The sequence below is a fragment of the Emydura macquarii genome, unplaced genomic scaffold (genome assembly GCF_026122565.2).
Source record: "Emydura macquarii macquarii isolate MOO-44397 ecotype Brisbane River unplaced genomic scaffold, CSIRO-AGI_Emac_v2 contig_2636, whole genome shotgun sequence".
NCBI classification, from domain to species: domain Eukaryota; kingdom Metazoa; phylum Chordata; order Testudines; family Chelidae; genus Emydura; species Emydura macquarii.
Window position 1 is genome coordinate 845,224 of NW_027132773.1, and position 14,361 is coordinate 859,584.

The window sequence follows — 14,361 nt, forward strand, 5'->3', positions numbered from 1 at the left end:
TACTCTACATATCTGCTCCTTGTATGTATTCTGAGTTGTATCTGCTTACCCATTATACTCATATCAGCACTGCAGAGCCAGCACAGCTAAGGGAGCATGTGCTGGCTTCCGTTCTGGCTCACGCTCCACGTTAACTAAATTCTTATTACAGAATTATTAGTATTATATTTATTAATATTATTATTAATAATATAATGCTATTAATAATCAATTATATTATAGTATAATTATATTGATTAATAATATAATTAATGATAATAATATAATAATAATATATTTATATTGATATTATCATTAATAATATTGGTGATAACAGAATCCCTCTGATATGGCAGAAAGCTGAATCATTGTATAGCTGTATTACTGTCTGAGCAAAACCAGATTTGCTGCATCTATATAAATGCTGGTACTGTGAAGTATAAGTTGATTTTATGACTACTAAGCTGTTAAAATGGCTGGAAGTTTCTCAACTACAATAACTGACCTTTGTGATGCCTTTCCAAAATATCAGCCTGTCAATGTGTTAGTCACATTCAAAACATGTGACTGTTGTGAGAACAACAATTGGCAATTTCTGGGGTGGGGAAAAAGACCTGAACCTATAATCTTAAGAAATAAATAAAAATAAATGTTTTTGTTACAAATTGTACCCTTATTTATCATCTGATGTCAATCCCTGTTCCATAATTGCATTATTTGTAGTGGCTATCTTTCAGAATTGTCCAGTTTCTTTACAGAAATGTATTGCTTTAACTGGCTAGCATTTCTCCTCCTCTGCCCTGCTCTGAGGCCTTTATCATAACATTCATTGTGCTCCAGCAATCACAATCTCGGGCTCCCAAGAATGGCCTCTTGGAAAAGGTAAGATTAATTTTCAGAAGGCTCCTTAAATGTGTTCCTTTCCTTTCTCGCTATTGTTAGTAAAGCAATAAGCTTTCTTCTGATGCCTCTTCTGATACGGGGGGAGGCTTTCTAGGATGACAGCTTTTAAACTCTGTATTATCTACTGCTGAGCATTTTAACAGATTATGTTAAATGTGATTAACTAATTTTGCTGGTGGAAATGAGTATCTTAGTAAATTACTTTTGCAGATCGTTTCCTGTGATTCTTTCTTTGTATTTTCCTCTCTGAATATCTGTGTGTCTAGCATTGTTGATGTTTGTTAATTTTGATATTGATATGGATGCACTTAAAATATGTGCGTGCTTGGATTCATCATACAGAACTAATCTGACCAATTCTTTAATAACACTTTCTTTTTGGAGTTTGGGGCATATTTTCATAGACTCTGGGTAATTTTTTCAAAAGCACTTAAGTGACATAGAAACCTAAGGACTACCTGCTACTTTATGTGCCTAAGTCCAACATTTAGGCACCACTGGAATTCACAAAACTACTGTTCAGCTGCCACCCAACTCTGTAGGCACCTATGTTACTATAATAAAGTGCCCTACATGCCTACATTTCTATTCACGGCCATGCACAAAGCTGCCTAGGTCCTGACACCACTGAGCTGCTCGGTGCCTAGCTCATGCGTAAGCTCTGCCAGGATTCACAAACTAGGCATATTTCCGCCTCTCTCACCTGTGGGATCCAATCCAGTAGACATGCTCTAAGCACCACGTATAGATGGTGGTGGTGCTACACCCTTCTAAGGCACTCACTGGGAGGTGGGAAGCACCTTGCCTGATTTGGAGAAAGGACTTGATCCTGGGTCTCCAACTTCCAGGTGAGTTCCCTTACCACTTGGCTATAAAGAGAGGGGGGTATCTCCTCCCTCTCAGTTTTTTCTGAGAAAGGAATGACCTGACTTAGGTGTCTGATTCAAGGAGAAGGTTCACAGATGAGAATCCTAAGCAGAGATAGGCACCTCCCTTCAGCACCCCCTTTGAGGTGTGAGGTATTGGCAGCTCTCTGCTCTGAGTGCTGGCTTCTGTTACTCTCTCTTTTAGGCACCTAACTGTCCTCATGCATTGTCTGAGGAGCATGGATGCCTCACTAGGCCTCAGCATTGGCCTCAGCATTGCAGTGCCTAAGTCCCTCTTGTGGATCTAGCCCGAAGTCCCATTTTCAAAGTCACTAAGGGTATGTCTGCGCGGCAAGCAGAAACCCATGGCATCAAGTTTCAGACCTTGGTCTACACACTTGGACTCACGCTTCAGCAGTACAAACAGCTGTGTTGATTTTTAGGGACAGCTTGGACTTGGGCCTTGAAGCTCATTCCCCATTATAAGACTCAAAGCCCAGCCCCAACATCTACACAGACATTTTTAGCACCATGAGCTGTAGTCCTGGGCTTTGAGACATGCTGTTGCAGGATTCCACTTGCCATGTAGATGTTTTCCTAGGGGCAGATTTTCAAACACATGTAGCCAACTAGTGGTATTTTTAAAAGTACATAAGCAGGTTTCAATGGAAAATCATCTTGATTTCAATGGGAGTTGGGCACCTAACCTGCTTAGGTACTTTTGAGAATCCTATTTGGCACCTATTGGCATCCTTATGCACCTGAATACTTTTGAAAACTAGTGCCTAATTCAGTTTAAAAAATGGGACTTTGGTGTTTTTGAAAATTTTACCTGAAATCAAATATTTTACCTAGAAATAAAACATCAGCTTACGTGACACACAAAAACTGGTTTCGGCCTTCCGCCAGATGAAAAAAAGGATGATTCTTTCACAAGAAATCTCTGGTCTTCCCATGTACTTACCTTACTCTCTATGGATAGCCGCATGATTTAATAATTATACTACTTAATTTATTAATTTATTTTCAAATGCTGGACTTGCTTCTTATTGCCGAGCTAACAAGTGCTAAATTTCCCTCCTCCACAGTCAGTGTTGAGTACAACGGACAGCCGAAGATTTATTAATACTCTGCACTTACATACATACTTTGCACTTTGTCACTGCCCTGACAACTCTCACCTGAATTAAATAAACCTCTGGCTGGCCTGCTTGCCTCTTCTAGCTCTTGTCTGTCCATTATGCTGCTGCTAATGTTCCCCACGGCTCCTATCACATTACCCCTCTTCGAATTCCTCTCTCAGCCTCCTGCCTCTTACTGCATCTCTTTCAAGTTCTGTATCTTGACCTACAAAGCTCTTATGTAATATTTCCCTCTACTGCATTTCCTCATCTTCTTTCCTCCCTCTCTTCTTCAGGTCTTCTCAAACCTTTTACCTCACTCCTCCCTTCATCTCCTTTCCCACTTACAGCTTTACACCTTCTCTCATGTTGCCTTATTCCTGAAACAGTCTCCGTCTTTATCTACCAAGCATCCTCTCTTTCTTCCTTTACATCCTTCCTTAAAATCAACCTCCTTTTTTTCTCACACAGGCCAGACAGGTTCCATTTTCCCCACCCACAAATTAAGAGGTCTTTCCCTCACCCCTTCTAGCTCTGCAGCCTCACAGCAATGCTTTAAATGACAGCTGGTGCTTTCTGCTTCATTTTTCACCTCTATGCAAAAAATGTGTATTGAAGAGACACACTCATACTATATTAGTTCTGAGCTGGGGGGAAGGGAGACGCATATTTTTGTTCCACTTACCGGTTTCTATTGCTGGAAATCCAATCTGAGATTAACGTTGCAGCCTGTTGGTGACAGTGTTTATTACCAAAACTGCAGGCCAGCATGATGACTTCTCGACGTAATTCTCTGGTTAGTCCAAAATACAAATAAAGACTCTAATGAGGTCACATTCATAAATAAGCATGTTAAAATTCTCAGAAGAAAATATTACATTTCTTATAAGGAGCTGTTAACATTTAATTAAACAAAAATATTAAAGATGCTGTAACTGTACATCCTGGAGTAACAATTAAGCACCATGTTGTTACAGTTACAATTTTTAATTAAGGGCCATGGATCAAAATGTGCCATTACACTCACACAGCCCTACTAACTTCAATAGCCTCATGAGGTCAAATTTCAGTATCTCCAATGGAGGCAGCACTTAAATTAAAGCATCACAAGAACATGTCTTTGTTCTCAAAATTCCAGGCAAAGGAAACTGATTCACAGTAGCTAACCCCTTCAAGTGAGGAGAAATAAAAGGAGGAAAAGGATGGAAAGGTATCTCATGCTGCTGAAGTTCACATTAAGTATTGGGAAAGCACTTTACTACAACTATCTCCTGTGAAAATAAATAAAGAAATATAACAGTACTCATGTTGGTAAGCTGCTTGAACAAGGGATCTGTTTAAATTATTCGTTGGCCATCCAAGTTTGAAGTACATCGTTGCAACTTGTTTTAAAATATATTCCTGGAAGAAAAAAAGTTAAATATATTTTCAGAGTTAAACATTATTTATGATTTGTCAGTTCAAAGCTGACATATTGTTAATTGATATTTTTAATAATGTTCCACTTTCAAAATGCTTTGATTTAGGTCTGGTATTGCAATGCTTTTGTATGCAATCCCACTCTTTACTTCAATGGGAGATGTATCTACAGAACAGCTACATGATCTGGTCTACTGGGTTAGCCAATTCAATGGTATAAAATACGGCAGTTTAAAAATTGTTTACTTAACAGTCTTTTGAACTCAGTACAAAGTTGAATTGTTGCTAGAGCTTTGACAGGCTAATGTCTACTCTAGCTAAGCCAATCTTGACTTCACAATGAATATTTGAGTAATGGCCATCATTAAACATTTAAAGAGACACACTTAGTACATATGTAGTGAGATAACGGATAGCTATGATTGTCTTTACTTTCATAGCCAGAGCAAAACCATTACACAGGTGCAGTCAGCTGATTTAATAATATGAACAATGTGTGCTGCATATCAAGACTGGGTTATTTAATGACACTATTTCAATGTCCATTTAGTTCTTGTTGTGTATAAATATCAAAGACAGCACAAGACATGTTTTATCTGACTTTCACATCTTGCACATTAGGCATCTTTACATTCAGTGACAAGTTGTGAAGTAGACTATTGTCACTGTAGTCACAGCATAATTTTCTGCCACTGAAATTCACTGCTTTGAAAAAAGAATCAAAATGAACTAATGCAACAGAATATCAGTTTTATTTTTATGGCTGCATGTGCATATGTGTGTGATGACAGAAGCAAAGGAGATGCACAGTACAGCTTTCTCAAGCAGATAAGTTATTCTCTAAGTAAAATGAGTTTATATTTCCTCTGTTATGAACTCTGCTTTCAGATTTCAGGAAGAATCAGTAGCGATAAAACACAACCCTGCAATTAATTTTACCATTTTTGTTTATTAATATTGCATTCTCTTTACTCAGTCATGTTTAAAAGTGAAATAGCAATGACGGTCTAATAATGACGTTTCAGTGTAGGTAATGGTAGACTAGGAAGACAAAAAGTGTAATTTTACATTAGAGCTGTCTGGTTTGGAGCTAGACCCAGATCATAGGTTCATGAAGAAACATCTCCAGTATTTCTTTATTAATCTGTAATAGATTCTTGATATAAACTCTCCATGCTAGTATGTATCTGAGTGTATTTTAAAAATGTCTCCTTAAATATACCAGACTCTATGAGTTTCTTCATTTCAACTGTATTATAAATTTATGTACATAAGGTCAGTCATTCAATTTATGCAGAGTATAAAATTCACTGCCAGTACACAAGATTAATACAGGTTATAATTGCTAATAAATACTATTAAAGCCTGTGTCATCAAGAGCGTTCCTTTTAACAAATATACTTCAAGATTAGACAAAATTTTTTCAGGTAATATTTTAAAATGTTTGTCATGTCTATTTGGATTATCTATTGTTTGCTGTGACTACTGTTCCCCCAGTCTCAATTATGAATGGGTTTTTGACTCAATTGTGATCTAATCCTTGTTAATTAAGGGAAGTGCATTGAATTCACTATGCCTTTCAGGATGAAAATAATGACTAATAATACAGACTTCAATTGCATGCATCCTGCTAAATTCTGTGAGCACATTTTCTGCCCAGGCTTATTTTGGGCCTCAATGAAAGTGTAGTCTAGTGGCTCCAGAGAACTATAAAATTCAGGGTACACATTGTTTTTTAAGAGCTAACAGCTTATTTGTCATAATATTTTATAAGAAGAACAGTTAAGTTTGCATCTATTCATTACATATGCCTCAAATATCCGTTATCACTGTTCACATGTAAATGAACCTAAGTTTGATAATTCCTACATTTAAATAAAAAATAATTAGAAAGAAAGTTAATATCCCTAGATCAGTTACGGTAACTGCCTGGGGACTAGTTCATCTCAGGACAATAGAAAATAAGAGAATATATCTTTTACATTGAAGATGTTGTAGTTTTCAGTGCGGTCCAGCAATTTATCTAGAGGATAAAGAGCTCGGCTGGCAGCGTGCCAAGGCAGAAAATCCTTCTCCTCGGAAAGGTATCTGATAATCTCCAGAGGAATATTCTGAGGCAAGTAGCCAGCTCTGCACAGTCAAAGAAGTTCATGTTAATTATTATTTTCAGAGAAGGTACATGATGATGCAAAAATGAGGGTTTTTTCATATGCAAATGAAAGGCAGAAAAGCATGATAAATTCATCACATTATAATAAAATGAAAGTCAGTGTTATTAAAAGAAAACAACTCTTATGTGTTGAGTGCCTTTTTACAGGATGCCAATATCCCCAATTTAAATAGAACCCAGTGGCTATTAAAAGATGCAAACAGTAAATTAGCTGAATATATATATATATATAAAGAAAGAAAAGAAGGTATCTTATTGCCACAGTGTAGACAGAATGCACTCTAAACAAAATCAACAGCCCCAGGCGTTTTGCTTCCCAGAACATTTTCTCTGGGTCATGGGTAACTGGGAAAAACAGATTGTGAAGGGACATCGTTAAGTTTCACAATTCCTCCCCCAACTCCAAAGCAGCTTTGTCTAATATCTATTGCAAACCATCTGGGAACAAGTTATATCGCTAAACTGAAGCAGCACCTAAAAGGATCACAATAGTTAAAGATGTCTTAGCTCATATAAACTCCATTTTTTCAATGGCTTACAAATCAGTCAGTTAGAGAGCTGCTTCATCCTTTCATTTGCATGAAGAGCCTTATCCAGCAAGTGAAAAAGTTTAACTGAATTTCAAGAAAGTTGTTGAAAGTTACAGGTTTACACAAAGTGTTACATACAAACATTTAAACATTTCTTTTAAAAATTTTATACTGGAAACTTCAAACTTTAGGATTTTTGTTCATTTTACTTTATTGAACTGCTTTATTTCTTAACTATCCAAAATGCACTAGTAAAATTTAACCCCATGATGCTAACTTTCTAGCGACACACAGGCCTGTTCTTCTCTTGATGCATGTGTTTAACTCCCATAAAAGTTCTATACCAGCAGCAAGAACAAATAGTGATTCTGTTTATATTACACTTTCAAGACTGGACTGGTTCAACATAAGCTAGAGTCTGAAATATCTTTATAGACCATTGTTCCTCTTATAGGATGAAATGTTCCCTTTCATTTCCCTCACTGTCTGAAGAGAGACAGACATACAGGCAAGCAAAGATCAAATGCTGTGTAAGAGACCATGGATACCAGTCTATCCAAAGATCTGGGGCTAGAGTCTGATCTCAGTTATATCAGTTTAAATCATGAGTAACTTCACTGAAACCTTTGTTTGTAAGCCACACCACCACATTAGTAGCCCAGGAGGCATTGTGCCTCAAAACTCACTTCATGGCACAATTTCACCCCATTCTTTTTTTGCTCTGAAGGAAGGAAGTTAGTGCAGTCTTTGAAAGGATTCATCTTATTTCCCCACCAGAACCTGGCCAGCCACTCCCCATCCTGTTCCATGCCATCTTTGCCCAGTTGGCGGCTGTGGGAGGTATGCAAAGAACTGAAGCCACATCTAAACTACGAACTTTGGTCAGCATAAATTACATTGACAAAGCTGCTGCAGTTAGCATATTGCTTGTGCACTTGCATATTTGAGTCCTTGAGTTGGTGCTGCACATAATCACCAGGAGTGCTTGTCAGTGCACAGTGCGGTGCACCATGGGTAGATATGCCAGCATGCAACTTATCATTGGATGGCACACTGCCTTTTGGGAAATTTTGGCAAGACATGTCTCACATTCTGGGGTGCGATCCAGACCAGTGAGTGGTTGTGTCATCACCTGCCCCACAAACTTGGGTGCTTCCCAATGCTTTGCTTTTGTAGCTCCCAACCAGGGCTCTCACAGATAGCTTAACAGCATGCAGGTCACACCCTGAGTGTCTGTGTATGGTTGCAGCCCTGGTCCAGCAGCTCTGACCCCAGTAGCCTGCCAGCAACACAACAGTAACACTCTGGCTTCCACCAGCCTTATTTACTGCTTGCAAGGTGAACCCAACACACTCCCAATCCTGAATTTTCCCAAAACACGTGTTCTACACTGTCTAGCACTCCTGGACAAGTTTTGTTATTAAGATCCATTGCCCCTGTAAGGAGTCAATTCAACAGTTTGCTATTTTAACTGGAGTTACCAAGCAGTTCAATTTAAACACAGTACTGGATTGGTTTAGATTAACGAATAAAACAAATGAAAGAAGATGGGATTTTAAGTGAACACAAGCATAAGAGATAAAGTTGGAAACAGTTACAAGCAAATAAAAGTGAAAATGCATCTAAAAGTCTAAAAAAATCTAGCAAGTTCTGGTTCAAGGCTTTGTTTAAGATGGTGACCGACTGTCGTCGGTCAGGATCTCTCCCAGACGCCCAATGGTGTGAGTGCCTTCGTCATCTTAGTTGAAAGAGAGAGAGCTTGGGGTTTCTGCTCCTTTCTTTTATAATCCAAATCACTTCTGAAGTGGATTCTTCTGAAGATTACCTCTCAAAGCAAAGATTATTCATTGGTGAAGAAGGTGACATGGAATCTGGTGATGAAGGAGGATCCATGCTCTTTCTCCCCCACCTGTGTGTGCTGAAATACAAATTTGCTGTTTCCTGCCATCTGCTCCCCCTGCTGTCTTGCTGGCCCTGTTTACTACTTGTATGTAAATTGAGGTAAACACACATTCTTTTGTCATGCTAGACCTATTTTACCACCTTTGCCTAGGCAGGATTGGGTGGTATTGAACTTGTGCTAATAATCTTACAGAGGGATTTCATAATGTTGCTACATACATTTCACCACAATATTATTGGCTAGTGAGATATTAGTTTTCAAATGATACAAAGGCATACTTTGTACAAAGATTATTACAACAGTGTGTAGGATGTGGACACAGGGGTATTTCCGCTCACAGCAAGGGTGACTGTGACGAAGGGGTCAAGTTGCCATCGAGCAAATTTCTCCATCCTTTAATTTTATCAATATCCCACAATTTTCATGCCTTTTTTTAAAATCCCACAAACCAACATAGGCACTTCTCACTGTCCACAATCTGACAGAAGCATGGAGCCTGCACAACTGTGCACTACTCTCACGAGCATTGCATACACAGGACGAACAATCCCTCCAGTATTTGTAGAGCCACAGGAAGAACAGCAGCAATGGAGGACGTGATGATTTCATGGAGGACAGACTGCTGTGGAACACAGCAAAAACCAATTTAGTGTTGTCAGTGGCATTCATGGAGCAGCTGCAGACAGTGGAGCACCGCTTCTGGGCCTGATAAACAAGCACTGACTGGTGGGACCACATCGTAATGCAGGTTAGGAAGGACAAGCAGTGGCTGCAGAACTTTCAGGTGTGAAAGGCCACAACATTCCTGGATCTGTGTGCTGAGCTCACCCTAGTCCTTGAGTTCAGAGACGCCAGAGTGAGAGCTAGACTGACAGCTGAGAAGTGAGTGGTGATCACTGTGTGGAAACTTGAACCATCAGATTGCTAGTGGTAAGTGGGCAATCATTTTGGAGTTGGAAAATGCCCAGTGATGAGCCATTGTTATGCAAATGTGCAGGGCCATTAATCATCTCCTGCTATGCAGGATTGTGACTCTAGGCAAAATGCAGGTTGGATTTGCAGCAAAGGGGTTCCCAAACTGCAGTGGGGTGATAAATGGCACACATCCCTATTTTAGCCATCTTGCTAAGGAAGCCCACCTTGCCATATGTCAACAGAAAGGGCTAATTTTCTATGATTATGCAAACATTGGTGGATCATTCGGGATGTTTCACTGACATCAGTGTTGGCTGGTCAAGGAAAGTGCATAACATCTGCATCTTTAAGAAGGCAGGACTGTTCAGAAAGCTGCAAGCAGGGAGATTCTTTCCTGACCAAGAGATTATCACTGGCGCTGTTGAAATCCCAACAGTGATCCTGGGGACCTGGCCTGTCCTTTCCTCACCTGGCTCATGAAGCCGTACACCAGCCACCTCGACAGCACAAATGGAAAATTCAGCTATCAGCTCAGCGGCTGCAGAATGACAGTTGAACGTGCTTTTGGTGGGACATTGACATTGTTCATTCACAAGACTGGATCTCAGTGAGACAATATCCCAGTGGTTATAGCTGTCTTTTGTGTCCTGCATAATACTTGTGAGGCAAAGGGGGAAAGTTGTCGCTGGGGTGGAGGGCAGAGATGGAGCAGCCGTCTGCTGAGTTCAAACAGCCAGATGATAGGGCTATTAGAAGAGCTACATGTGGAGCTATGCAGCAAAAGGGGGCCTTGTAACAGCCTTTTAACCATCAGCCCCAACAATGCAGCGTGGTGGACTTGCTCTACCTGCCCCTCCTGCTTTGGGGGCTATTAGGAATTGTGTGGCGGTTGGTGTACAAGTATGAATATGACACTGTTAGTGCACCTATGAATTTTGTGGTGGCTGCTGTACATGTATAATTACTGCACTCTGTCACTGATCCCATGTGTTCTACCACCCTCTACAACAAGTAGTGGGTGCTTTCAGTAGCAGTAGGCACTCGACAGCATATGTTGTGAAGTAATAAGATGAATTTTATTTATCAAAAACTAGATTTTTATTGCTTACCAAAATCAGTGCTAAAAAAACCCAATGTGCAATAAAAACAAATCCAATAAAAGCTTCTGAAATAAAGTAACAGAACGGAACTTAACAAGCGGAAAGAACATTCAGGTCTATTTCAGTTCATTTTGGCTATGCATGCACGCTGGGGCGTTCACAGGCCAGTGTATGGAAATCTGTGCTTCTCTTTATTGTTCCCCGGTGTGGAGTGGTAGGGATATGGATGTGGCCCCTGATGCTGCATGGAACGTTGTGGGGTGTAGGGAGATGCTAAAATGGAGCTCTCCATTGGCTACAAAGGAAGGTGATCCCATAACTGTTGAACCTGAAGGTCAACAAGAGTCTGCAGCATTTGTGTTTGTAGCCAGAGAAGCCCTGATGCATCTTCCTCTCTGACTCCTGCACCTTTCTCCTGTCCATTCTTGCCCTCTCGATACTGTCTGCAATATTCACCTTCCAGGCCCTCTGTTCACCGTCCGATGCAGCACTGGCTTGCAGGATCTCGCTGATCATGTTCTCCCATGTCCTCTTCTTTCTCCTCCTTATTACAATCAGGCGTTCCACAAGGAAGCTCTCAAGGTTGCCACAACACCAGCTACTGATAAAACAAAAAGAGGTATCGTTGTGTAGTCACAAGGGAAAGGGAAAGTTTAGCTTCAGAACTCCCTTCTCTTGCTCCCCAAAAGGTTTTGAACAAGACATGTTTATGGACACTTCACCTCTGCACAGCACCGCTCTTCAGCCCCAGCCATGGTGAGTATGGCCCAGCAGGGGTTGGGCATGGGAAATGAGGGACTTATTCGGCTGCATGAAACAATAACATTTTGCCCCGTACCCTCCGTTTCCATGGGGACAAGTGCAGGACAATGGGCAATCAGTATTGGCACTATTTTCCACAGACAGTAGTGACTTCAGCTGATATCTTGCTCCTGATGGTGACAACGGCACAAGAGAGCAAAGCTACTGCTGGCGTCCCAAAGCCGCCCAAGCCTGTGTGCCACTAGCCTCTTTACTGCGATGCTGCTTGCCAAAGTCATCACAGAGTGGCGTGGGAAAGTGCTCTACCCGGGAGGAAGAAATTAGGCTGCTATCCTTAGAAATCTTCAGGAGGATTCAAGAAATAAGGACATCCCCGGGTACACAAACAAACTTCTCCGCATGGTCCCCCCCACCACTCTGCTTAACTCTACATGGGAATGAAAAGCAGATAACAACTCTACCTGTCTGTTGTACCGCTACCTCTTCTAGCTTGAGTAAACTAATGAAAAGTCGTTATTTGTGTCCTGCTACATTGAGGTCAGGTGCCATCTGTGTATTTAAATATTGTAATGGGAAATGCATTCACACAGGTTCTTTCCCCTGCATCGGGCTCACCCATACTCGGCTGCAGGGACTGACTAGACTGTGATGGAATCTTGAACAGATGCTGGCTTGTGGCATACCTGGACCCCCCAGTTGCATGTCCTCCATCCTCCTCCTCGCTGTTCACAAGGGTTTGTGTCTCAGGCTCCACTCAGGTATCCACAGTACTCTGCCAGGTGTTGGTGGGGTCTCCGCCAAGTATGGCATGCAGCTGTTTGTAAAAGCGTCAGGTCTGTGGCTTGGCACCACACTGACTGATGGCCTCCCTGGCCTTCTGCTTTGCCTGCCGCAGTTCCTTCACTTTCACATGGCACTGCTGCTGATCCCTGTCATACCCCTTTGCTTGCATCTCCACATTGCTATGACAGCTTCGCAGATGTGCCTGCACAGCCTCTTCTCCCCACAGTCCTAAGAGATCCAATACCTCCTGTCTACTCCAGGCAGGAGCGTGTCTGGAGCACATAGCAGGCATGGTTGATTGGACAGCTGCACACAGCAGAGGAGAGCTGCTAGGTGTGCGTGCTAAACTGGGCAATAGGAAAAGTCATTTAAAAAATGTGTGTGTTTTTTAAAGAAGAGAGGATTCTCTTCTGGATTCATTGACCCTTGGGCAGCAGTGTTCAAAACTGTGACCAGAGTGGTCAGTGTTGGGCATTGTGGGACATCTGCTAGAGAACAGTTGGGTCAATGTTGGTCGGATGGTGTTTACACTCACACTGCGTCAACCACAGTATGTTGACCATGTCTCAACATAGATCATGGAGGTGGAGTTACTGTTTCACTGTAACAGGGCGCTTACATCCATGTAAGACAAATTTGTGTGTAGACACAATCACAACTAGGTTGACACAAGGCAACTTACACTGACCTAACTTTGCAGTGTAGATCAGGCCTGAGGCTGTGCTCTATACCAGGACCCAAGATCAGGGTAGCTCTTGCACAGCCAAAAAACAATGGCACAATTAGGCTCAACGAATTACTTTGGATTTGCAAATGTGTTAGTGGGATTAGTGAGTGGCCCCTGTAATGGAGTGTGGACAGAGAAGCAGAGTTATATGACTGACCAGGGCAAGATTCAGAAGTCTGTAGAGCCAGAGAAAGTAAATTAAGTTGAAAGCATTATCATTTTTATATATTTTTCTAATTCTAGGAGCCATAGAATATTATGCAAGTGTTGTGTTCTGGGTCCTAATGTTTTGTAAAAAGTGTGTAGCTATAATTAATGAGATCAGGAGCACAGTGGATTGACTGCAAAGTTAAACATCTTGGAGATAGTATTAGAAAAGAAGTAAAATTAGCTTGGAGTTGTGTGTGTAATTGGTTCCTAATAAAGTTTGTGATTATTGTTACTGATAATTTGATTGACACAAAGAAAAAAGCTTGGAGCAAGGAACAAAAGGAATAATTGTAGAAAAGCACGCTGCTTAAGAAACAAACAGATGTATCCATATTGTAGTTGGCGCTGTGGTACATTTAAAACCTTGCTCCTGAAATTCAGTTTCTGTGAGCTAATCACCAAAGGGAAATCTTGGCTGCAAAACAGAAAGATGTCAGTGATTTCTGTAATGATTCTTCAAAACCCAAGGAAAAAATCCAGAGAAATCCATTATTTATTAACTTTCTGCCTTCTCTATTGTTTTCAGTGTGGCAACTTCTAGGTGGTGATACTCATCCTCTTTAGTAATAGGAGACAGTCTCTCTTATCACCTCTGTGCTAATGACTTCCAAATCTACCTGTCCACCCATGACATCTCCAATTAGTTTCCCATCTCTCCTGTTTTTTCAATATCCCCAGCAATCATGGATACCCCACCTCAAACTTAAACCCAATTTCTCACCTTCCCTCCCAAACGCTATCCTCCTTCATTCCTATGGAGACTCCTCCCCATCATTCAGATTTGCAATATTAGGGTTATTTTTGGCTCTTTTGTTTCCTTCTTTCTTACACATCCACACACCAAACTTGTTGCTTCTCTTACTATAAAATTCCTAAAATCGACTCCCTCCTCTTGACTCTACTACCAAATCCCTAGTTCATCCCATAGCTCTGTCTCATTTGCATAATTATAAAATTTTCCTCTCCAGGTTTC

The 14,361-nt window shown here is 40.8% G+C and overlaps 1 protein-coding gene across 2 annotated transcripts in view; it reads right to left on the reverse strand.

Annotated features, from left to right (window-relative positions):
• The window catches only part of TRHDE (thyrotropin releasing hormone degrading enzyme), a 288,144-nt gene that overhangs the window by 25,648 nt on the left and 248,135 nt on the right, over positions 1-14,361 (reverse strand). Inside the window, exons 13-15 of one of the 2 annotated variants that reach the window (XM_067564009.1) lie at positions 6,271-6,418; positions 4,173-4,270; positions 3,555-3,662 (exon numbers count right to left, since the gene is read on the reverse strand). In XM_067564009.1, the coding sequence (XP_067420110.1) occupies positions 3,555-3,662; positions 4,173-4,270; positions 6,271-6,418 (354 nt within the window). Of the gene's footprint in view, positions 1-3,554; positions 3,663-4,172; positions 4,271-6,270; positions 6,419-10,794; positions 11,508-14,361 lie in introns of those variants that run through there. The other variant, XM_067564010.1, reaches the window with a different exon arrangement.